General features: G+C 40.6%; 2 protein-coding genes across 8 annotated transcripts in view; one reads left to right on the forward strand and one right to left on the reverse strand.

Moving 5' to 3' along the window:
* The window catches only part of LOC140209910 (E3 ubiquitin-protein ligase makorin-2-like), a 35,389-nt gene extending 22,916 nt beyond the window's left edge, over positions 1-12,473 (forward strand). The window contains exons 8-9 of one of the 4 annotated variants that reach the window (XM_072278571.1): positions 663-735; positions 11,838-12,472. In XM_072278571.1, coding sequence (XP_072134672.1) covers positions 663-735; positions 11,838-11,971 — 207 coding nt within the window. In that variant the 3' untranslated portion in view covers positions 11,972-12,472. Of the gene's footprint in view, positions 1-662; positions 1,522-11,239; positions 11,326-11,837 lie in introns of those variants that run through there. The other 3 variants (XM_072278573.1, XM_072278574.1, XM_072278572.1) reach the window with 3 other exon arrangements.
* fance (FA complementation group E) overlaps positions 6,368-23,650 on the reverse strand; it is a 35,114-nt gene continuing 17,831 nt past the window's right edge. For 2 of the 4 annotated variants that reach the window (XM_072278569.1, XM_072278568.1), the window contains exons 5-11: positions 23,573-23,626; positions 22,318-22,461; positions 19,959-20,082; positions 18,904-18,979; positions 16,124-16,190; positions 15,406-15,531; positions 6,368-10,228 (exon numbers count right to left, since the gene is read on the reverse strand). In XM_072278569.1, the coding sequence (XP_072134670.1) occupies positions 10,127-10,228; positions 15,406-15,531; positions 16,124-16,190; positions 18,904-18,979; positions 19,959-20,082; positions 22,318-22,461; positions 23,573-23,626 (693 nt within the window). In that variant the 3' untranslated portion in view covers positions 6,368-10,126. Of the gene's footprint in view, positions 10,229-15,405; positions 15,532-16,123; positions 16,191-18,903; positions 18,980-19,958; positions 20,083-22,317; positions 22,462-23,572; positions 23,627-23,650 lie in introns of those variants that run through there. The other 2 variants (XR_011889093.1, XM_072278570.1) reach the window with 2 other exon arrangements.

The following is a 23,650-nucleotide window of genomic DNA, read 5'->3' on the forward strand; positions in this document are numbered from 1 at the left end:
TTGGAGATAAGTATGGCCAAGTTTCCTTAAAATTATTTTGTGGACAACTGATCATACAACTACGTCATCAAATGCAAACATCGCTGTATTGACATTTTGGAAAGCTAATGCACTGCAGGTATGACCAGTACAGACATGGCTATGAGGCTTGCAGTCAAAAAAACATGTTTAACTGGGGGCCATTTTTAAAAACGGTGGTACATGAATCTAAAAGCAAGGAAATGGTAATCCGTTTTATAAATAGCAGAGCTTGGGAGAAATGCCTTGGTCTGAAATCTTGACTGTTTATTTCCATGGATGCTGTCTGACCCGCTTAAATTTCTCCAGTGTTGTGAGCTGGGAGAAGATGCAAAGGGCAAAGATCTGAATTATACCAAGAACTGAGTTTCCTCTTGAGGCATTTTGGAGATTTTAATAGTTCAAATTTGGGAGTTTTTTCTGGTAAATAATACCATTTATTGCTGACATGAAGATTAGTAATGTGGATGGAACAAAATAATGGAACTGGTGAGGTCGTGAGGCTTAGGAATTTGCAAATTCATTAATTATTTGCAAAACAATAAAATTAACTAACTTCGGATTCAACATTATTAGCTTTGCATATTAAGATATTAGCTTTGCATATTAAGATTTTAGATTTAATATTTTTGTTTACCTCACAGCCTTCTTTTGGACTTGGATGGAACGATGACGACGACGATGATGATGACCTTGAGCGTGCCTTTCATCTTTTTGGTGTGCTTTCCCTTGATTCTTTTTTAGAGAATGCAGACTTTCATTATGAACTTTTTGATTCAGATCTGTCTGATTTTAGTCTGGATTATGATTTTGATTCTTCTTCTTCTGATGATTAATGGTGCAATCAAAGCCTTTAAGACTGGTGTAGTGCTACTGCATGTAGCAGGTAAATATTAATGACAGTAGTTTTTCCTATCTGGCAGTGCCGTTGTAGATAGCAGGCTAGTCCATACAGTTAGATATTGGAATAGGTCTATTTACACTGGTCTATTGTTAGTAAATTTTATTTCTCAGTGTAGTGACACCAAAATCTATTATGCTACCTTATTTAAAGCTGGCAGTTTCTCAGCAATTCAAGTCCTTTAGATTGAAGACTTAAACACTTGCAAACTGAGTAGCACATGTGATGTATCTCAATGGTTTGAAAGATTTGTATTGTGATTTTCTGAAGAGGGATTGATTCTGCTGAATTCCGTGATCACTGCAGGGATAATATTCACTGGGGAATTGTCTGTTGCACCAAACTTTGTAAATGTGTGCCAGCAGGCCAACTGACGTGTATGCTGTAGTGATACTGAGTTACTACGCCAAAGTTTTAGAGCTGAATAATGTAGATTTGTAATGGCTACAATTGTCCTTTATAGGAACAAATGGACATTTATCATAAGAATCAGTGAGTTTAACATTTTTGTAACTTGATCAATAATGAGCTATTAATAAAATAAGCATATTTTTAAAAAAATTTGTACTAAAATGTCAAAATAAAACAATTTGTAAGTAGGTGTGTATTTTTGCATTTTTGCTTCCAGTATGTTTTACAAAGTATGCATTTAAGGTGTGTTAACAAGTTTCAGTCTTAAGACTTGAAGCATCACATCACTTTGCAGAAAGCCTTTCCCTGCCGGCACTGTAACCAGACTAACTTTAGATCCCTCTTAATAAATATCCAAAGCCTACTATTGCAGCAGTTTTTTACCCAGTGACGAATTTCCAAATGCTATGCTTCCCTCCCACCTTCAGCTCACCTGCTGTTAACTATCTATTTTCTTCTCTCTGATCATCTATCAGGCCTTGGGATATAGGGCTTGTCCTCTGCATCACTATACCCATTAGATGTAATTGCTGTAATAATCTTTGAGAATTAAAGATTGTTTGAAGAGTACACATGGACAAGGTTTGGGTTAGATATACAGGAGTTCCATTTATAGACCTTGCATTTTATTAGATTACTTGCAGAATTTAAATTCATCAGAAAAATTGCTTAATCTAGGTAGTATTTTCTTGATGCATGTAGCCTTCAGCTGTCTGTAATGCATTTGGTGCTTAATTCTGGGTTTATGATAAGTCAATGCTGAACGTGAGTGATGCAGCAGACTTCAACATCATAATCAGCAAGTTGTTTTTGTTTATCTCTCCTCTTGCTGTGACACCTGTCCTTTTAGCAGGAGAGAGCCTGTGGTATGTTGAATTGTCTGGTGAATTTTTTGTTGTACTGCAGATCATGGTATCTCTTTGGGGCATTGCTAATTGCTTGCTTGGTAGATGTGGGTGCTGATGCTTTGCTGCTTGTTCTTGGGGTGATAAGGGGACTTTGGGGTTCTACATTTTTACTGTCACTTGTTCTTGGGGTGATAAGGGGACTTTGGGGTTCTACATTTTTACTGTCACTTGTTCTTGGGGGTATTCAGATTTCATGGATATCTGAAGAGCAAGAATTTCAGGTTGTATATTGTATACATTCTCTGATAGTAAATGAAACCATTTGAAAATACTTTCTGCATTGTTACACAACTTTTAAAATTTTAACTTGTAGCAAGGGAAGGGAAGCTGTTGCTGTCCTGCAAGGTTGAAATTGAGATGCCCTTCTAAGTTTTGTGGCTGACCAAGTGCTCCTATTCAAAGACCTGCCATACTAAAACATCTGTCCAGCTATGAGAAAACCCTCCTTCAAACTCTCTGCATGATCACTGAGTTGAACTGCACGTGTATGTAATGAGAGCTGTATAACTCATCCCCTTCTATCCAAGACTGCTGACCCAAGTGTGTAAATGTAGGAGGGGACTATGTTGAAAAATAAATGTGCTAGGTTTTCTAAAATTGACTCCTTCTACCTTAAGCCACGAAGTTGTCAATCACCCCTCATATTCTTCCTGAGAAGTTGTCAGTCACCATCTTGGACCCCTCTTCAAATATGTCCAAAACAAACCTCCCAGTTCTGTAGCCAGGCCTCCCAGTTTGGGGCTAGGAACCTGTACTCTATTGACTGCTTCTCCTGGATTCTATACACCACACTCACCACTATATTGAGATATCTGTTGGTGCTCTCTCTGCCACAGCCCTGGGCCTCACTCTTCACTACCTCTCCAACACTTCACCCTCCACTGGATCTGAGGCAGAACACACTCTCATAAGACCATAAGATACAGGAGCAGTATTAGACTATTTGGCCCATTAAGTCTGCTGCGCCATTTCATCATGGCTGTTCCATTTCCCCTCCCCCATTCTCATGCCTTCTCACCAAAACATTTCACACTCTGACTAATCAAGAACCTATCAACCTCTGCCTTAATACATGCAATGAACTGTCTTCCACAGCAATGAATGTCAGAGATTTACTATCTGGCTGAAGAAATTCCTTTTCATCTCTGTTCTAACCTAAATGTAAACCCTATTCTGGGGTTATATTCTCTAATCCTGATTTTTTTTTTTTTTTAAATTTTCTTCACCCCCCCAACCCACTATAAGAAACATCCTCTCCACATCCACTCTATCAAGGTCTTTCAACACTGGATAGTTTCAATAAGATTTGCACCCCACTCTCCCAAATTCCACCAAGTACAGGCCAAGAGCCACCAAACACTACTCGTAGGATAACCCTTCATTCCCGGAATTATTCTTGTGAACCTCTGAACTCTCTCCAATATCAGCATATCCTTTTAGCTAAGGGGCCTAAAACTGCTCACTATACTCCAAATGCGGCCTCTCCAGTGCCTTAACGCTTTAACATTACATCCTTGCTTTTGCATTGCATTTGCTTTTCATACTACCAACTCAGCCTGCAAGCCTAACCTTCAGGGAATCCTGCACAAGGGCTCCAACGTTCCTTTGCATCTTGGATTTTTGAATTTTCTCCCCATTTGGAAAATAGTCTATGCTTTTTTTTATTCCTTCTAACAAAGAATTGGACCATACACTTCCTGACACTATTCCACTTGCAACTTCTTTACCCATTCTCCTAATCTAAGTCCTGTAGCTTCTTGCTTCCTCAACACCACTGGCCCCTCCACCAATCGTTGTACCCTCTGCAAACTTGGCCACAAAGCCATTAATTCTGTAATCCAAATCACTGCCATGTAACAAAAAAGCAGTCCCAACACTGACCTGTGCAGAACACCACGAGTCACCAGCAGTCAACCAGAAGAAGCCCCATTTATTCCCACTCTTGGCCTCCTGCCAATCCTCTATCCGTGCTAGTACCTTTACTGTAATCCCATGGGCTCTATTTAAGCAGCATCAACAAGGGCCTTGCCTTTGTGCCCCTCTGTCCATATCTGAGTTCCACACCTGCCATGATGCTAATCTCTTTTGTCACCTTCATCCCTGACCCTAGATTTCCTACCCTCTTCCTGGCCATCAGCCTGCTGGATCCTTTCATCTACAACTGTCTCAACCTTAAGAACTCCACTTTATTTGAAATTCACCCCTTCTGATCACACTGAGCTGTCTGTACCAATCCCTACCTCACCATCAGACCTACTGACAAGAGGGTGCTGTTGCAGTCTGACAAACTCATCTCTGCTGAGGCCAAACAGCAGCACTCATATCTTCTCTTATTTGCCCCTTTAACAGGACTGCACTAATGAGCATCAGGCTACTGTCTTCCCACACCATCACCAATCTCCTAGACCAGGGGTTCACAAGCTTTTATATGCAATGGACTCTTCACCATGAATCAAGGGGGCTGTGGACCCAGGTTGGAAACCCCTGCCCTAGACTCTGGAGATCCATTGCCAACAACCTCCATTGTTCCTGCACTGCTTGTTTCTACTTTCTACCCAAGATCCACAAACCCAACTGTCTCAGTAGACACATGCCTGCATTCCTTGACTCCATTTTGTCCCCCTTCCTACTTACATCTGTGATACTTCATATGCTTTCCATCACTTGAATCATTTTGTTTCGTGATGCTGATCGCCTTATTTCCACAGGACATTGCCTATACAAATCAACCACCACTACCCCCAAACCCTTTATCAGGAAGGCCTTAAAGCTCTCCATTTCTTTTTGGACAACAGACCTAACCAGTTTCTCTCCACCCGCAACCTGCATCTAGTGGAACTGGTTCTCTCCATAAAGCAATTTTTCTTTTGGCTCCTACTTTATACTGAGTGCCAATGAAGGTCAAGGCCTGAAATGTCAACTGTTTATTCTGCTTCATATGTTGCCTGAGCTACTGCGTCCCTCCAACATTTTTGTTACCAGAAGGGGTTCCTCATTTCATAGCAGTAACCAATGTAAAGCCTGCTATTTGTATTTTTACACAGGAAGATTTGATTTCTCAAGGTGTGAAAGGCCAATATGGATATCTGTGAAGATTCTTTCATAGTTGGTTTGGTGGACAAAGTGGAAAAAGTCCAACCAGAAGATCAAAGTAGGATTAGGGCCATCATCCCTTCAAGAATAATCTATCCAACAATCTTTACCATCATTTTTTGTGCTATCATAATACCTTGCTTCCAAAAAACATCTACAAATCTCTGCCCTTACAGTTTTGTGAGCAGACTGGGGCCTCTACAGTAATCCTTTCTGTGAACCTTCTCTGGACCCATAGCATTGCCAACACATACTTTGAAGATATATGTATGAAGAGTGTTTGATGGCTCTGAGCCTGTTATCTCCAGCATTTAGATGAATGAGGGGAATCTTATTGAAATCTATGATTATTGAAAGATGTTAATTGAGTGGATGTGGAGATGTTTCTTATGGAGGGGGGGGAGTCTAGGACAAGAGGGCACAGCCTCACCGTAGAAGGATGACCCTTTATAATAGATGAGGAATTTCTTTAGTCAGAGGAGGGTGAATCTGTGGAATTCATTACCACAGATGGCTGTAGAGGCAAAATCATCATGTATATTTAAAGCAAAGGTTGATAGATTCTTGACTAGTAAGGGGGTTAAAAGTTGCAGGGAAAAGGTAGCAGAATGTGGTTGAGAGGGATAATAAGTCTACCATTATAAAATGACCGAGCAGATTATCCTATATCTTATCCTGTTTGAATGAACACTGGCTGTACCTCCAGCCTAAAAAAATTCAATGCTTCTTCACCCTGACAGAAGGTGTAAGGGCACCATGGTAGTGTAGTGGTTAACATGACATTATTACAGCTCAGGGCATTGGAGTTCAAAGCTCAATTCTGAACTGTTGTGCCTTTTTGTATAAATCACTTCTTCCACACGATGGCAGTAGTCATTTACTGCAGAGAATAGGGTTGCTGAGGAATGAAGTTCTCAGCTCCAGATTCACACAGTGTAGTTGGCTTATCAGTATCTTAAACTGCCCTGGAATTGTCCTTGATTAAATGTTTCAAATTGTTAATTTTAATAACACTTAATGTGTTAGTTGGCCTTTCCATTAAGCACAGGACTAACTTACAGTAACTGCTTGCTCTAAGCCTCTACAGCTTTCACTTAAAATATTTAATACTCAGTATTAGCAAATGTTGTTCAATAGTTACTACAGTATTTTTTTAGGACAAGCAATATGGCAACATTATTCAGTAACTCCATAGTTCTTTTCCTTCAAAGGATAAATTGTAAACAAATCTCACATTCTCTTCATACATTTGTAAAGCAATTAGAGTTCCAGTACAAATAGAAGTATAGAAAACCTACAGTGCAATACAGGCCTTTCAGCCCACAATGCTATACTGAACATGTACTTGTTTTAGAAATTACCTAGGGTTACCCAAAACTCTCTATTTTTCTAAGCTCCATGTACCTATCCAGGAGTTTCTTAAAAGACCCCATTGTATCTGCTTCCACCAGTCGCTGACAGCTCATTCCACACACTCACCACTCTGCATAAAAAAACTTAACCCCTAACATCCCTTCTATACCTATTTCCAAGCACCTTAAGACTGTATCCTCTCATGTTAGCCATTTTAGCTCTGGGGGAAAAAGCCTGACTATCCACATGATCAATGCCTCTCATTATTTTATACACCTTTATACTCCATCGCTCCAAGGAGAAAAGGCCAAGTTTACTCAACCTATTCTCGTAAGGCATACTCCCTAATCCAGGCAATGTCCTTGTAAATCTCCTCTGCACCATTTCTATTATTTCCACGTCCTTGCTGTGGTGAGGTGACCAGAACTGAGCACAGTACTCCATGTGGGGTCTGACCAGGGTCCTATACAGCTGTAACATTACAGCTTTTGAACTCAATCCCATGGTTGATGAAGGCCAATACACCGTCTGCCTTCTTAACTACAGAGTCAACCTGCGCAGCACCTTTGAGTGTCGTATGAACATGGACCCCACTATCCCTCTGATCTTCCACACTGCCAAGAGTCTTGCCATTAATACTATATTCTGCTAACATATTTGACCTACCAAAATGTACCACCTCACACTTATCTGGGTTGAACTCCATCTGCCACCTCTCAGCCCATTTTTGCATCCTATCAATGTCCAGCTGTAACATCTGACAGCCCTCACACTATCCACACCGCCAACCTTTGTGTCATAAACAAATTTACTAACCCATCCCTCTAATTCCTCATCCAGCTCATTTATAAAAATCACGAAGAAATGGGGTCCCAGAACAGATCCCTGAGGCACACCACTGGTCACCGACCTCCATGCAGAATATGACCCATTTACAACTACTCTTTGCCTTCTGTGGGCAAGCCAATTCTGGATACACAAAGCAATGTCCCCTTGGATCCCATGCCTCCTTATGTTCTCAAGAGGGCTTGCATGGGGTACCTTATCAAATGCCTTGTTGAAATCCATACACACTACATCTACTGCTCTACCTTCATCAATGTGTTTAGTCACATTCTCAAAAAATTCAATCAGGCTCATAAGGCATAACCTGCCTTTGAAAAGCCATGCTGACTATTCCTAATCATATTACGCCTCTCCAAATGTTCATAAATCCTGCCTCTCATCAGGATCTTCTCCATTAACTTACCAACCACTGAAGTAAGACTCACTGGTCAATAATTTCCTGAGCTATCTCTACACCCTTTCTTGATAAGGAAACAACATCCGCAATCCGCCAATCCTCTGGAACCTCTCTCGTCCCTGTTGATGCAAAGATCATTGCCAGAGATTCAGCAATCTCCTCCCTCGCCTCCCACAGTAGCCTGGGGTATATCTCGTCTGGCCCCAGTGACCCATCCAACTTGATGCTTTCCAAAAGCTCCATCACATCCTCTTTCTTAATGTCTATATGCTCAAGCTTTTCAGTCTGCTGTAAGTCATCCCTACAATCGCCAAGGTCCTTTCCGTAGTGAATACTGAAGCATTCATTAAGTACCTCCTCTATCGCCTCCAGTTCCATACATACTTCCACTGTCACACTTGATTGGTCCGATTCGCTCACATCTTATCCTGTTGCTCCTCACCTACTTGTAAAATGCCTTGGGGGGGGGGGGGGTCCTTAATCCTGTCCACCAATGTCTTCTCATGGCCCCTTCTGGCTCTCCTACATTCTTAAGCTCCTTCCTACTAGCCTTATAATTTTCTAGATCTCTATCATTACCTAGTTTTTTGAACCTTTTGTAAGCTTTTCTTCTTGACTAGATTTTCAACAGGCTTTGGGCACCATGGTTCCTGTACCCTACCATCCTTTTCCTGTCTCATTGGAACGTACCTATGCAGAACACCACACAAATAGCCCCTGAACATTTGCCACATTTCTGCCAAACAGTTCCCTGAGAACATCTGTTCCCAATTTATGCTTCCAAGTTCCTTCCTGATAGCTTCATATTTCTCCTTACTCCAATTAAACACTTCCCTAACTTGTCTGTTCCTATCCCTCTCCAATGTTATGGTAAAGGAGATAGAATTGTGATCACTATCTTCAAAATGCTCTCCAACTGAGAGACCTGACACCTGACCAGGTTCATTTCCCAATACCAGATCAAGTACAGCCTCTCCTCTTGTAGACTTATCTACATAATGTGTCAGGAAACCTTCCTTAACACACCTAACAAACTCCACCCTATCTAATCCCCTTGCTGTAGGGAGATGCCAATCAATATTGGAGAAATTAAAATCTCCAACTACGACAATCCTGTCATTATTGCATCTTCCCAGAATCTGTCTCCGTCTGCTCCTCAATGTCCCTGTTACTATAGGGTGGTCTATAAAAAAACACCCAGTAGAGTTATTGACCCCTTCCTGTTCTTAACTTCCACCCGCAAAGACTCAGTAGACAATCCCTCCATGACTTCCTCCTTTTCTGCAGCCACAACACTATCTCTGATCGGCAGTGCCACACCCCCACCTCTTTTGCCTCCCTCCCTGTCCTTTCTGAAATATCTAAAGCCTGGCACTCTTAAGTAGCCATTCCTACCCCTGAGCCATCCAAGTCTCTGCAATGGCCACAACATCATAGCTCCAAGTCCTGATCCAGGCTCTAAGCTCATACACTTTGTTCATGATACTCCCTGCATTAAAATAGACACATCTCAAACCATCAGTCTAAGTGTATCCCTTCTCTTTCACCTGCCTATCCTCCCTCTCGCACTGTCTACAAGTTTTCTCGATTTGTGAGCTAACCGCCCCCTTCTCCGTCTCTTCAGGTCGGTTCCCACCCCCCAGCAATTCTAGCTTAAACTCTCCCCAATAACCTTAGCAAACCTCCCTGCCATGATATTGGTCCCCCTCGGATTCAAGTGCAGGACATGCCTTCCCCAAAAGAGGTCCCAATGATCCAGAAATCTGAATCCCTGCCCCCTGCTCCAATCCCTCAGCCACACATTTATCCTCCACCTCACTCTATTCCTATACTCACTGTCTGAGATTACTACCTTTGAGGTTCTGCTTCTCAACTTCCTTCCTAACTCCCTGTAGTCTGTTTTCAGGACCTCCTCCCTTTTCCTACCTATGTCGTTGGTACCAATATGTGCCACGACCTCTGGCTGTTCTCCTTCCCACTCAGGATATTGTGGCCGCCATCAGAAACATCCTAACAAAGGGCAAGGCAGAAATTAATTGTATTCAAATGCACACAACAAAGTACATCAATTTATTATTATGACTTGCACAGAGTTAGCTTCACCTATTCTGATTCTTCAGTTGAATTACAGACCTTTGGAAGCATGTACTCCAATCAAGAAACCGAACAACTTCTGTTCAACATTAAACATAAAACAAGTTATACGGTAATATGTTTTAGTGCTGCCTGCATTGACTTCTTCAGAAATGTTGTATGTAGTGCCAAAACATGGGACAGCGTGTTCTTGTGAACGATTGTTATCTAGATAAAACAACAAAAAAGATACAAATGTTATATTTTAATTAAACATCATAATGGACAGTTTTGAAGTCTAGAAACGATACCTAGTTACAAGGGTGGTTAACTCATGGCACATGGCATGCAGTGTTACCCTGATTCTTTAAACCCATAATAAAAAGATACATAATGATGATCTTTATTTCCAATTGAAGTAGCCAGTATTTTTTTCAACCTGAATCTTAGAGCAAGAAAACGTTTACAGCAGCCAGAAAGTTGCAAGAACACATGATGTTGGGTGATTCATTTTGAAATCCTCGCAGACCTGGTGTACATGTTAGTATTTTCTCTTTCTGCATAAATATAATCTAAAATGTGATTAGATCTTCACATAAATCCTAGAACTAGATAAGAACACCCAATTAAATAAATAACACAAAAAACATTATACTTGTTCATTTATTGATTGAGAAAAATGATCCAATATTACATGTATTTGTTGGAAAAAGTATGTGAACCTTTAGTAACTGGTGTGACCCCCTTGTACAGCAATAACTTCAACCAAACATTTCTGGTAACTGTTGATCAGCCCTGCGCATCGGTTTGGAGGAAGTTTAGGACATTCCTCCTTATAAAATTGCTTCAACCACTTGCTTCAGGTCCATCACAACATTTAAAGTTAGGACTTTGACTTGACCATTCCAAAACACAAATTGTCTTCTTTTTAAACCACTCTGTTGTTGATTTACTCTTGTCTTTTGAAACATTGTCTTGTTGCTTTATCGAAGTTCTATGAAGCTTCAGGTGATGGACTGCTACCCTGACATTCTCCTGTAAAATGTCTGGATATCCAGGCTATCCAGGCCCTGAGGCAGGAAAGCAGGTCCAAACTACGATGCTTCACAGTTGGGATGAGGTTTTGGGGTTGGTATGCAGTACCCTTTCTCCTCCAAACATAGGCGGGAGGAGAAGAGAAGCAGCGCGACGCGCGTGCGCAGCCCTCCGATGAAAAATGATATCGTATCTGTTAAATAGGGGCCGTGGATAATTCTGATTTGATGAAGATGGACGTGAAAGCACAGAGGAACATCTGGAAAAATTTCTGAAACACTCGTTCGCTGCTGTCGTTACTGCGCGGTCGGGAATCTTTCGGAGGGTAGGCCTCAAAATCCCCAGCTTTGCCTGCTGTTGGCAACCGAGAAGGAGGTCAAATCATTCGGATAGTGATGGTGCTCAGTACTTGGTGTCGGAGAGCTGATCATAGCGCAGTTTTCGGATGACTCAGAGTCGGACCGTGGTCGGGTATGGCAGAGAGAGTTTTTCTTCCTTATCTCCGCCTGCGTGAGATGTGGGACATTTGAGAGACTTTGAATTTTACTGTGCTCATGGACTTCTTCATCAAGTTATGGTATTGTTGCACTGTTGTAACTATATGTTATAATTATGTGGTTTTGTCAGTTTTTTCAGTCTTGTTCTGTCCTGTGTTTTGTGATATCACACCGGAAGAAATATTGTATCATTTCTTAATGCATACATTACTAAATGACAATAAAAGAGGACTGCATGTCTTCATAATCTAAAAAAAATGTGCATTTCTGCCAAAAAGTTTAACTTTTGTCTTATCTGTCCACAGAACATCATCCCAGAAGCGTTGAAGAACATCCAGGTGGTCTTGAGATGTGCAGCAATTTTTTTTTGCGAACAGTGGTTTCCTCCGTGCTGTTCTTCCATGAATACCATTCTTGTTCAATGTTTTTCTTACAGTAGACACATGAACAGAGACTTCAGCAAGTCCTAGAGATTTCTGCAGGCCTTCTGCTGCACCCTTGGGTGCCTTTGCACTTCCTCCAGCATTGCACGTTGTGCTCTTGGTGTGATCTTTGCAGGATGCCCTCTCCTAGGGAGAGCAGCAACAGTACTGAATTTCCTCCATTTAGACAATTTCCCGTACTGTGGACTGATGAACACTCAGGTCTTTGGAAATGCTTTTGTAACCTTTTCCATTTTCATGCATATCTACAATTCTTCTTCTCAGCTCCTCTGAAAGTTGTCTTGATAGAGGCATGGTGCACATAAACAATCTTTCTTAAGAAGAGCAGGCTCTATCAGTAACCTGACTTTAGGTGTCTGCAGGGCACCTCTACATCCCGCACCTACAATCTCATCTCAATGATTGGAATACCTGACTCCAAATAGCTTTTGTAGATGGCATTACCCCAGTGTTCACATACTTTTTCCAACAAATACATGTAATATTGGATCATTTTTCTCAATAAATAAATGAACAAGTATAGTATTTTTTGTGTTATTTATTTATTTGGGTTCTCTTTATCTGGTTTTAGGACTTGTGTGAAGATCTGATCACATTTTAGGTCATATTTATGCAGAAATAAAGAAAATTCTATAGGGTGCACAAACTTTCTAGTACCACTGTAGATAGCAAATGGTTGGCCCGGTTGGCTTTGGCTTCACTTTGTGTATGTTTTTACCTTCTGTTGTTTGCGAGATAACACTGGATATTCTTTGATAACCGTAAATAATGTATGTCGTTTAGCTCCTCCACGAATATTCGTTCAAGTTGTATTATAATAGGCATACTGATGAAACTAGTGCTACATGCATAAGACAGAGCAGCAGAATCAGGACATTCTGCCACCATTCCATCATGGTTGATCCAACATCCCTCTCAACCCCAATCTCCTGCCTTCTCCCCATAACTTTTGACCCTCTGGTTAATCATGAATATATCAATCCCTGCCTTAAATACTGTTTGTGGCAAATAATTCCACACGTTCACCACCCTCTGGTGAAATTTAATAGACAATAGACAACAGGTGCAGGAGTAGGCCATTCGGCCCTTCAAGCCAGCACTGCCATTCATGTGATCATGGCTGATCATCCACTATCAGTATCCAGTTCCTGCCTTATCCCCATAACCTTTGATTCCACTGTCTTTAGGAGCTCTATCCATCTCTTTTTTGAAAGCATCCAGAGACTTGGCCTCTACAGCCTTCTGGGGCAGAGCATTCCATATATCCACCACTCTCTGGGTGAAAAAGTTTTTCCTCAACTCCATTCTAAATGGCCTACCCCTAATTCTTAAAGTGTGGCCTCTGGTTCTGGACTCACCCATCAGCAGGAACATGCTTCCTGCCTGCAGGGTGTCCAATCCCTTAATAATCTTATATGTTTCAATAAGATCCCCTCTCAGCCTTCTAAATTCCAGAGTATACAAGCCCTCATTTTATCCTCATCTCTGTTCTATATGGACATCCTTCTTATCAGAGGTTGTGCCCTTTGGTCCTAGACTCCCCCACTAAAAGAAGCATCCTCTCCATATCCACTCTTTCTAGACCTTTCAATATCCAATAGGTTTCAATGAGATCCCCCTCCATTCTTCTAAACTCCAGTGAGTACAGATCCAGGGCCATCTAGCGCTCCTCATATGTTAACTCTTCCATTTGTGAGATCATTCTCATGAACCTCCCCCAGACCCTCAAGAATGCAATGCATCTACATGAATGCAGCATCAAAAGATTCTTTCAGGTAGTCATGGCTGTCAAATTCAATGATCATGTACAGCTGTAAAACATGGATCCTCTGCATCCAGCAAAGACCAGTATGCAAGTTCATGTATAGCTCTGTCAAGTGTACTGGAATGGCACAGCCCAGGCTGTGTGCATGTTACAGCTAAGTGAAAAACAGAAGCAGGATTGTGCTGACTATCAGCCTGGGCACTCTCCCTCCAGCGAATCAAATACAGCCTCTCCCTCCAACGAATCAAAAACAGCCTCTCCCTCCAACTAATTAAATACAGCCCATACCCTCAGCACTTAACCTACAATCTTATATCCACTGTCATACAGCAACAAGCAAACTAATTCATGCAAATACACTAATTTAAATGGTAAACTCTATTCTGAAATATCCATTATTTAACATATTTAATACTATCAACATGAAACAGATGTCATTCCTGCTTAGATCCATGCAGCAACTAATAGCCAATCGGAAAAGTGTTAGCATGCAATTATTATTAAGTTTTTCAAATACTAAACAAACTGGATTATCAAAAAGGCAATTTATGCATTCAATCTGTATAATAATTTTATCCAAGTGTTTAAGCCCATTGTTACAACATTAAGATATCATTCTATACAAACCAATTTAATTCTATTGTTAATAAAGTGTATTAACACAGGAGGCTAAATTTTGCAGAATTTTTTATGTCAAAGTTCTTCTTGCATTTAGCAGCATTATTTTGGGAATTTACAGTGATTTTAAACTTTGCCTTCAGTGCTGCCTCAAAAGTAAATAATGGAAATATAATGCCTTTTTTATTATCAAAGTTTAAGTTGGACCCCTGCTGTTTACCCCAAACAGCCATGGAATTATCTCAATGTACTGTATTGCAATTAATCAATGATAGATGTACACTTGGGGTCTTTGCTATTTTATACCTGCACTAGAGTTGGCTGGATATACTAGGTCAGATTGAGCTTATTCTGCAGACCTACAAGATCAATTCAACTGGATCCCCAGCTGGATACCCAACAGGTGGCGTCCGATGGCTATTTGATAAGTTTTTGAACTGTTTCAAATCATCTGTGATAGGCATAGACATTTAATTCCAGTTCAAATAGATTAAAATACCTAACATATCTTTAAAATTGTAAATAATACATTTACTTAAAATACACCTTTCACATACTACTTTTATCAAGGGAGAGATTCAAAAACTAGAGGGCTAAGGCGAGAGAAAAAATATTTAAAGGAAGCCTGAGGGGCAACTTCTTCACACAGGGGTGATGTGTATATGGAATGAGCTTCCAGAGCAACATTTAAAAAAATATTTGTTCAGGTGCAAGGATAGGAAAGGTTTATGGGGATATGGGCCAATGATGGAGAAAATGGGACTGGCTTATATGGACACCTTGGTCAGCATGGACTAATTGGGCTGAAGGGCACATTTCTGTGCTGTACATCTCTATAACTCCACTAGAAATTAGTATCAACAACAATCAAATACATTTAGGCTCACAAATACCCTTCCTGTGTCTAGTTCCACTTCTGGCACCAAAGGTTGGAAAATAAGGACTGAACTACTTGAATCCAGGTGCACGCCCCTCTGTATTCACACAGTTCAACTGAAGAGTTAAGATTTGAATCCACTTCTCCTCAATGTCCAGAATAATACTCACAGAGGTTGGGTACTTTGTAAGTGTAGCTAGGATCACCCTGGCATATTTTACCGATTTCTTGAATCTCTCAGCTTGTTGGCTTAACTTTTCAATAAATTGCTCAAACAGTTCAGATGTTAGTTCTACCTGTCAAGAAAAAAAATATTGTAAGCATTGAAAAAGCAAAGTTATGACTAACATTCCTACCTCAATCAACACCATGAAAACATATAACTCAGTCAATTATCAATATTATTTGTCAAAAAAATGTATTGTGAAACTAATTATCAGATCTGTTACACAGAAAGGGTGATTACATTAAAAAATACAGAATGGATTTGTAAAGCCATTGTTTAAATAATGTGGGGTTTTATCACTCATCTGTATTCCTGTACTGTCAAACAAGATTAGTACATTTCTGTAAAGAACTAATTCCTGAAATAAAGGTCAGTTTTATACTTTTAGTTAATACTTTTCTTCACCTTTTCCCTTGAAGGTGTACAGTGTCAAAGTGCAAATGGCCTCTGGCACCTTGCCCAAGAACTATTCAACAATAATAATTAAACTGATTGAATCACAAGTAGATGGTATTTTCACAATGGCAAACAAAATCTGATTCAAGTTGATGATGCCTTTCATATCCAGGCCAACTGTTAGTTGGGATGTTGAAAATATTTGCATAGTAGAACCATTAGAGTGCCTTATGGTGTTCCTGACTTGCGACTACTTTATTGATTACCTTTCTCTCAAGCAACATGTGGACCACAGAAAGTACTTCTTCACTCCATGTTACCAAGAGGATATGTCTGTAAGTACAAACGTATATCACAATAATTACCATGAATGGGCAACACAGTTAACAGAAAATTCTAACTGATACTCCTATTTATAACATGCTGTAACTACTGTTGAATTTTATTCAATTTCCCCTTTCACTATGGCCTTCTGCAGACTGCATTATTATTGTTCCTGTGCCAGCATCTTAATATTATTTGGAGTCTCCACAACCTCCCATGTTGAATAAAGGTAGCAAGTAATAATTTGCGAAGACAAGAGAGACTGTAGATGCTGGAAACCTAGAGCAACACACAAGTGGAGGAAAAGGGTGGACCAAAAGTCGGCCGGTGATATGGATCCAAGTGGGGGGGAGGTGAGGGGGAAATGATTGGTAGAAGTGACATAGATCAAATCTAACCACCACCTCCCCCCCCAAACACTTTTAAATGGTCTACCTCCCTTTTTTCCCCCAGACTTGATGAAGGGCCTCGACTTGAAATGTCAACTGTTCATTTCCCTTCATAGATGCTGTCTGAGCTGCTGAGTTCCTCCAGGGGGTGTGGGTGTGTGTGTGTGTGTGTGTGTGTGTGTGTGTGTGTGTGTGCGTGCGTTCATGTGAGTGATACTTTGCTACAGTGGAAAACAATATATTTTGCTGATGTGAACTGCCCATCAACATGGTCAGTGAGATAAGTACTTATAAAGAGGCTTCCACAAATGCTGCCTTGGAAGTCACTACAAAAGTGCTTTCTACAAATTTTATCTACAAAGTTTATCAATTGAATTCAATTAGAGCCAAATGAAAACCACTGGAGGTTGCAGAGCCCTGACGCAGAGATAATATTTCTTGGGCAGGAGAACGTTTCCAAGTAGGGTAGGGTTGTTAATCCATCTCTAACAACGATTGTTAAAATCATCTAGAATGACAAATACTAAACATTCACTTTTGCTTTGTTGAAGTTCCTAATAGCAAAACTGTGGAAATTCTTTCTGTAGTGGCGTTTTAAAATTGTTCTGCATGTTGTGCTTCAATCTGTTCCCTCTCAAAGCTAAGAGATAAAACCTGAAGACAAACAACAGAAAATCTGCAGACGTTGGAAATCCAAGGCAACACACACAAAATGCTGGAGGAACTCAGCAGGCCAGGCAGCATCTGGAAAAAGTACAGTCGACATTTTGGGATGGGACTCTTCATCAAGACTGGGGAAAAAAAAATGAGAAGTTAGAGTGAGAAGGTGGGGGAGGGGTGAAGTAAAGAGGAAAAGGGGGAAATCCGATAGGAGAGGACAGAAGACCATGGAAGAAAGGGAAAGGGGAAGAGCACAAAAGAAAGGTGATGGTCAGGTAAGGAGATAAGGTGAGAGAGGGAAACAGAAATGGGGCGGGGGACAATTACCAGAAGTTTGAGAAATTGATGTTCATGCCATCAGGTTGGAGACTACCCATATGCAATTTAAGGTGTTGCTCCTCCAACCTGAGTGTTGCCTCATCGCGACAGAAGAGGAGGTCATGGACTGACATGTTGGAATGGAAATGGAAAGTAGAATTAATATGGGTGGCCACCAAGAGTTTCCGCTCTTTTTGGCAGACGAAGTGCAGGTGCTTGACAAAGCAGTCTCCCAATCTATGTCGGGTCTCACTGATATACAGGAGGCCACACTGGGAGCACCGTGCACAGTATATGACCCGAACAGATTCACTGGTGAAGTGTCACCTCACCTGGAAGGACTATTTGGGATCCTGAATGGTAGTGAGGGAGGAGATGTAAGGGCACTTGGTCCACTTGCAAGGATAAGGACCAAGAGGGAGATCAGTGGGGAGCAACAAGTGGACAAGGGAGTCACGTATAGAGAGCGATGCCTGTGGAAGGGAGAAAGTAGGGGGAGGGAAAGATGTGATTGGTGGTGGCATCCCATTGGTGATGGGGGAAGTTATGGAGAACTGCATGCTGGACATGGAGGCTAGTGGGATAGTAGGTGAGGACATTCCTTGTGGGCTAGCGGGAGGATTGGGGTGAGGGCAGCATTGACGGTGCAGGAAGGAAAAGCCCTTCCTTTGAAGGAGGAGGACATCTCATTAATTCTGGAATGAAAAGCCTCATCCTGAAAGCAGATGCAGTGGAAATGGAGGAAATGAGAGAAGGGGATGGCATCTTTACAAGTGACAGAGTGCGAAGAGATATAGTCCAGGTAGTTGTGAGAATCAGTGGATTTATAAAAGATATCAGTAGATAAACTGTCGCCAGAGTTAGAGACAGAGAGACTGAGAAAGGTGAGGGAGATGTCGGAACTGGACAAGGTAAATCTGAGGGCAGGGTAGAAGTTGGAGGCAAAGTTGATGAAGTCAACGAGCTTAATATTAGTGCAGGAAGCAGCTCCGATGTAGTGTGGAAAATTTGGGGAGTGATACTGGTGTAGGCTTGAAACATAGAGTGTCCCACATAGCTCATAAAAAGACAGGCATTGCTGGGACCCATGCGAATGCCCCTGGCTACACCTTTAATTGGAAGGAGAAATTATTGAAAACCTGAATGCCTTTAAATGGTGACTAATACTTGTAGCTTGATTCCATTTTTAATACATAATTTTTGTGATTACCATAAAGATCTTAGTATGTTCACCACTAGACCAACATGGAATGTTTCAAGTTAAAACTTTAATTTACTAAAAAATGTTTTCCTGAGAGAGCATTGCACAAGATAAGCATAAAATGTAAACATCAATTAACAGAAAATAAATCAACCTAAACGTCACTGTTAAATGGTCTGGTTCAAGGCAATCTTCTGTAAGCCTGCAAATTAGTTCCACCTGAACATTTCCTGTAAAAAAAAATTCAGAAACATTGGATTTCCTGTTATATTGCAAACAATAGCTTTATTGTCATTTTAATAAAATTTGATATATACTGTAAATTTATAGCTCTGGATCAGATGATAGTAACATATGTTAGAATTAGAGTGTTACATCATGAAAATATGCAATTAAATATAATGAAATCTCTCATCCTCAGTTAGGCAACTGTCTCAATGTTAGAAAGGCAGGTTCAGACATAGAAAAATTCCACACAGATGAAAAGTTGCTCTAGTAGTTACTTGTATTGATAACACAAGTGTTACTTCTGAAGGGATTCAGTGTGATACAAACTAGAACAAAGCAAGTTCAAATTGTCAAAACATAGTGCGCCTCTAACTGCTAGTACAGAAGCAGAATGTCAAACCTTGAAACTACCATTCAGCAGGTTTCATGCGTGTGACTCATCAAATGGTTTTACACGATTATACCTATTCAAGCAAATCAGTAACAATTTAGTGAAAAAAATTTTTGAAATTGGTATTTAGGGATACTTCGAATAATCTGAGATTTGGAAGAGACTATAGTTCCTAGTCTTGTCAACTACTGGGAGGATATGTCACCTCAACAATTATTCTACACTAGACCTAGACAGGGAACCGATTGCTGTAACATTCAATAACTTCACTGCTGTATCAGATGCAGCCGTCACATGATAGGTGATATTTTGCATCTAACCATCCCTTCATTCCCACGTTTTGCACAGTGCCTTGTTCCATTATGATAACAAAGCTTCAAAATCATAATCTTGCTCACAACAAACTACTTGTTTTCTCACAACGGGGAGAATTAAAGATAAGTGTCAACGTGAGGCAAGAGTAAGCACTAAAATAATGCGTGCATTAGCCAATATTCAGTGTGATTACAGTAAGAGGTATTTTTTTCATTCTTAGTTAGTCATTGCTAATTAATAGCTAGCAGTATATCTCACACAAATGCAGACCATACCTATGTCAGGAGTCTGAAGGAGTGGCCCAATCACAGCAGTGCCGGTTGGGCGTGGATATTTCTTGCAAAACAAAGTGATGGCAGCTGTTAGAAATCGTGATGCAGGCTCAGTCAGTGAGAGTACCTATGAATATACACAATCCAAATCTGTTATTGAATTTTCCTTCACTGAAATACCTTCCTCTTCTGAGAAACAAGTCTAAAGTAACTTTACATACCTCCCTTTGACTTCACAACTTCCATCTTTGGGATATGAACTTTCTCCTATCGCAGTTCTAATATTGACTTTTTTCCCCCATTCCTTCGATGTCCCAATGTCAGAACTGTTCTAATGATACCAAGTTCCATGTTGATGCATATTCCGTCTGTGTCAACCAACTCAATATGAAAATTAAAGGTACTATGGTAAGTGCTCTGGGCAGATGGGTCTCATCAGCCTTGGTTGGAAAACTCCAATCTCAAACCTCTGCTGCCTTGCAGCTACACCCATTCATGCTTCAACGCTGACTGGCAACTCTTGCAATACCACTGGTGCCAGACTGTATCAGTCTTTGCCGCTCATTTGGGTTCATCAGCTGTGTCGACAGGGGATGACTGCTTGCTCTCCATATTATACTGCCCTGGCTTGTGTATACAACTAGGACGCCACATCCACGGTCGGCCTTGACCACAGAGGGCCCAAGGGCTCAATAATAAACGCAACAAGCAGCAGTTAAGATCAGAACTTTTTTTAAACTGCCACATTAGATCACCCAGTCTTGTGGGATCAGAGATATTTCTTCCATTTCCTTCTTCTACCTTCACTGCTACCTACAACCTGATGTCACTTATTTCCAGTTCTGATGTTGAGTCCCATGCCTGAAATGCTAACTGTTTCTCTTCTCAAAGATGTTTCCTGACCTGCTGAGTTCTTCCAGAATTTTCTGTTTTTATTATTTTTGAAGTTCTGTTTTTTTTAAATTTGGTTCCTAACTTCCCAAATTTTCTCAGATGAACATCATTCTTACATCTAATTGTGATCACAATACTTGTTCCCAATGTCCCCACACCAAGTTTGCCAGGGTTCTCTCTGGGCACAAGAGATTCCCTAACCTGATATAGTTGTCAGAGATTCCAATTGCAGCTGCAATGTAAACTATCTACAGTTTTTCTTTAAAATAACTATATTTTTATTCATCTACTCCTCACTTCAATAGCTTCCTGCAGTAATGTAACTTGGTCAGTTTTCCCTTCCTTCACAGCCTTTACCACATCCATACAAAAGGAAAATAAGTTCCCATCCCCGACTCATAATGCTGTCTTTGATCAAAGATCAACTTCAAGTTTAAAGTAATCTACAGATTATGATGCCCGACTCCAGTTAATTTTCTGTTCCCCTGATAGAGCTCAGCGTCTACAGCTTGCACTCCAGCTCAACAACTCTTCCTTTGCACTAATACACATCAACAGAAACTCATGACATGGAACCCTGGCATACAATTAGGCACTCTGCAGCTTTCTATATTTACTGGGTTAAATAATTTCAGAAAATAATCACTGCTCAGAGCTCTCCATTTTATCAACTGTAATTATTCTGTTTTTCCTATTTACATCCCCTCCAGACCCATTTTCAGTTTTTTTATATGTCCAAGCACAATTCCCTTCTGCCATGCATCACAACTCCTTTTGTCAATTAATTTCCCTTGCCTTCCCTCACACCACAGGTATCCCTTTGGTCTTTTCTTCCCTTTAGGTTCTGGCCCTTGTAATTGCTTAACATCAATTACACCTCCTTCTCCAGGTCTGAGGAAAATACATTGATTTGAAACATTTACTTTTATTTCTACAGAGGCTGCCAGACACACAGAGTACTTCTAGCAGTTTCTATTTTGATTTCTAGGAAACTCAGAAGCCTCATGTTTCTGCCTTTACTATATTGAATTTTGAAAGAGCTATATGTCATATGCATTAATACATATACAGGAAGGCCAATGTCTGCACCAACATTTTCAAGAGATGGTAAATTAAAAATTATATTTTCTTTTAGAGGTGCTTCTGTCCTAACATAACCAGCAGGAGATCAATATGCCGGATCTCCTCATTCCCGAGTAGTAATTTATCTGGTACGCTCCCAAGATCTACAAATCATCCACTAATTTATTGATAAGGATGCTGCTGCAAGCCTATAAAAAGATGGAATTGAACTATTTCACACATTTTGGTCATTTTTGAAAAAACAGTCCACGGTGAGCAAAACTGATAGAGGCAGCAAAACTTTGCATTCAAATCTGAATGGCCAAAAAGCACTAGAAGTTAATTATACAGAGGAAGAGATAGAAAAGAAAAAAATGTTTCAGTCATGCCACAGAAGTAACCATACCCTTTTCAAGAAGAGTGTCCGAGCAAGCACAGTTGCATTGCTGTAACTGAGATCAGAAGGTAGGGAGATCAGTTTGTTGCAGGCCAGGGGCAGTTGGTGTTCTGAGAGTTCTGGCAGCCTCAGTAATAAACAGATTTTCTCCAGCTGCAACAAATGCATTGCCCCAGTTATTCAGGAATAAACATTCACAGACCCATTGCTGAAAGGATAAGACCTGCAACATTTTACTTTGTTAAACAAATAACATGATATAGCAATAGAATTGTGGAAACATCTTCAGTTCAGCCAACGGCTCACAACGTTAATTCTGGTACTGAATGAGTTTTCATATTTCTGTTGATTTTCTCATATGGTAGTGTAAAAATGTGCAATACAGTAAAAACACCTTCCCCACTTCTTGACAGCTCATAAAATTGAACAATATCTCTATCAGCTTTGTAGTTTGCACATCAATAGCACATGACTCAGCCCTTTAACCAAGATTACATAGAATATATCAAAAGCCAAATTCATTTTTGTTACAGCAGTATCAAATGGCACATGGCCAAGTGGTTAAGGCATTGGATTAGTGACCTGAAGGTCATGAGTTCGAGCCCCAGCCGAGGCAACATGTTGTGTCCTTGAGCAAGGCACTTAATCACACATTGCTCCGCGACGACACTGGTGCCAAGCTGTATGGGTCCTAATGCCCTTCCCTTGGACAACATTGGTCTTGTGGAGAGGGGAGACTTGCAGCATGGGCAACTGCTGGTCTTCCATACAACCTTGCCTAGGCCTGCGCCCTGGAGAGTGAAGACTTTCCAGGCGCAGATCCATGGTCTCGCAAGACTAACGGATGCCTTTAATTTAATCAAATGGAAAATTAAATCTTGTCTGATTTTAATTTTTTTAGGGTATTATTACTAGCAGAAATTCCACATGTCCTGTTTGACACTGAAAATAATATTAGGTGAAGAGTGGAATGGGAAAGGTCCATACGAATGGAGATACGTGGCTGCAGGAAGGAAATAATTTCCCCACAAAGCTCACTATTTTACTTCCTCCCCATTATGGCTCTGCAACCGAAGACCAGAGATTCTTCCTTGCAAGTGATAAATGCTGCCTAGGCTATGGAAGCATCTCATGGACAAGTAGAAGCCTCTACCTACCAGAGCTGTCCAAAAAGTGAAGCTTTATCCCAATAACACTTGGAAAAATGGAGTGTTACTTTACATGGACAAGCTGAAATGCTTTAAAAAAAATACTCTGACCTTACCTGGCTTGGATTACATTCATTCAGGATATTCAATTCTTCAGGTGTTTCCAACTTCTAAGAACAAAAAAAAAACTATTT

The sequence above is a fragment of the Mobula birostris genome, chromosome 14 (genome assembly GCF_030028105.1).
Source record: "Mobula birostris isolate sMobBir1 chromosome 14, sMobBir1.hap1, whole genome shotgun sequence".
Classification (NCBI taxonomy): Eukaryota; Metazoa; Chordata; class Chondrichthyes; order Myliobatiformes; family Myliobatidae; genus Mobula; species Mobula birostris.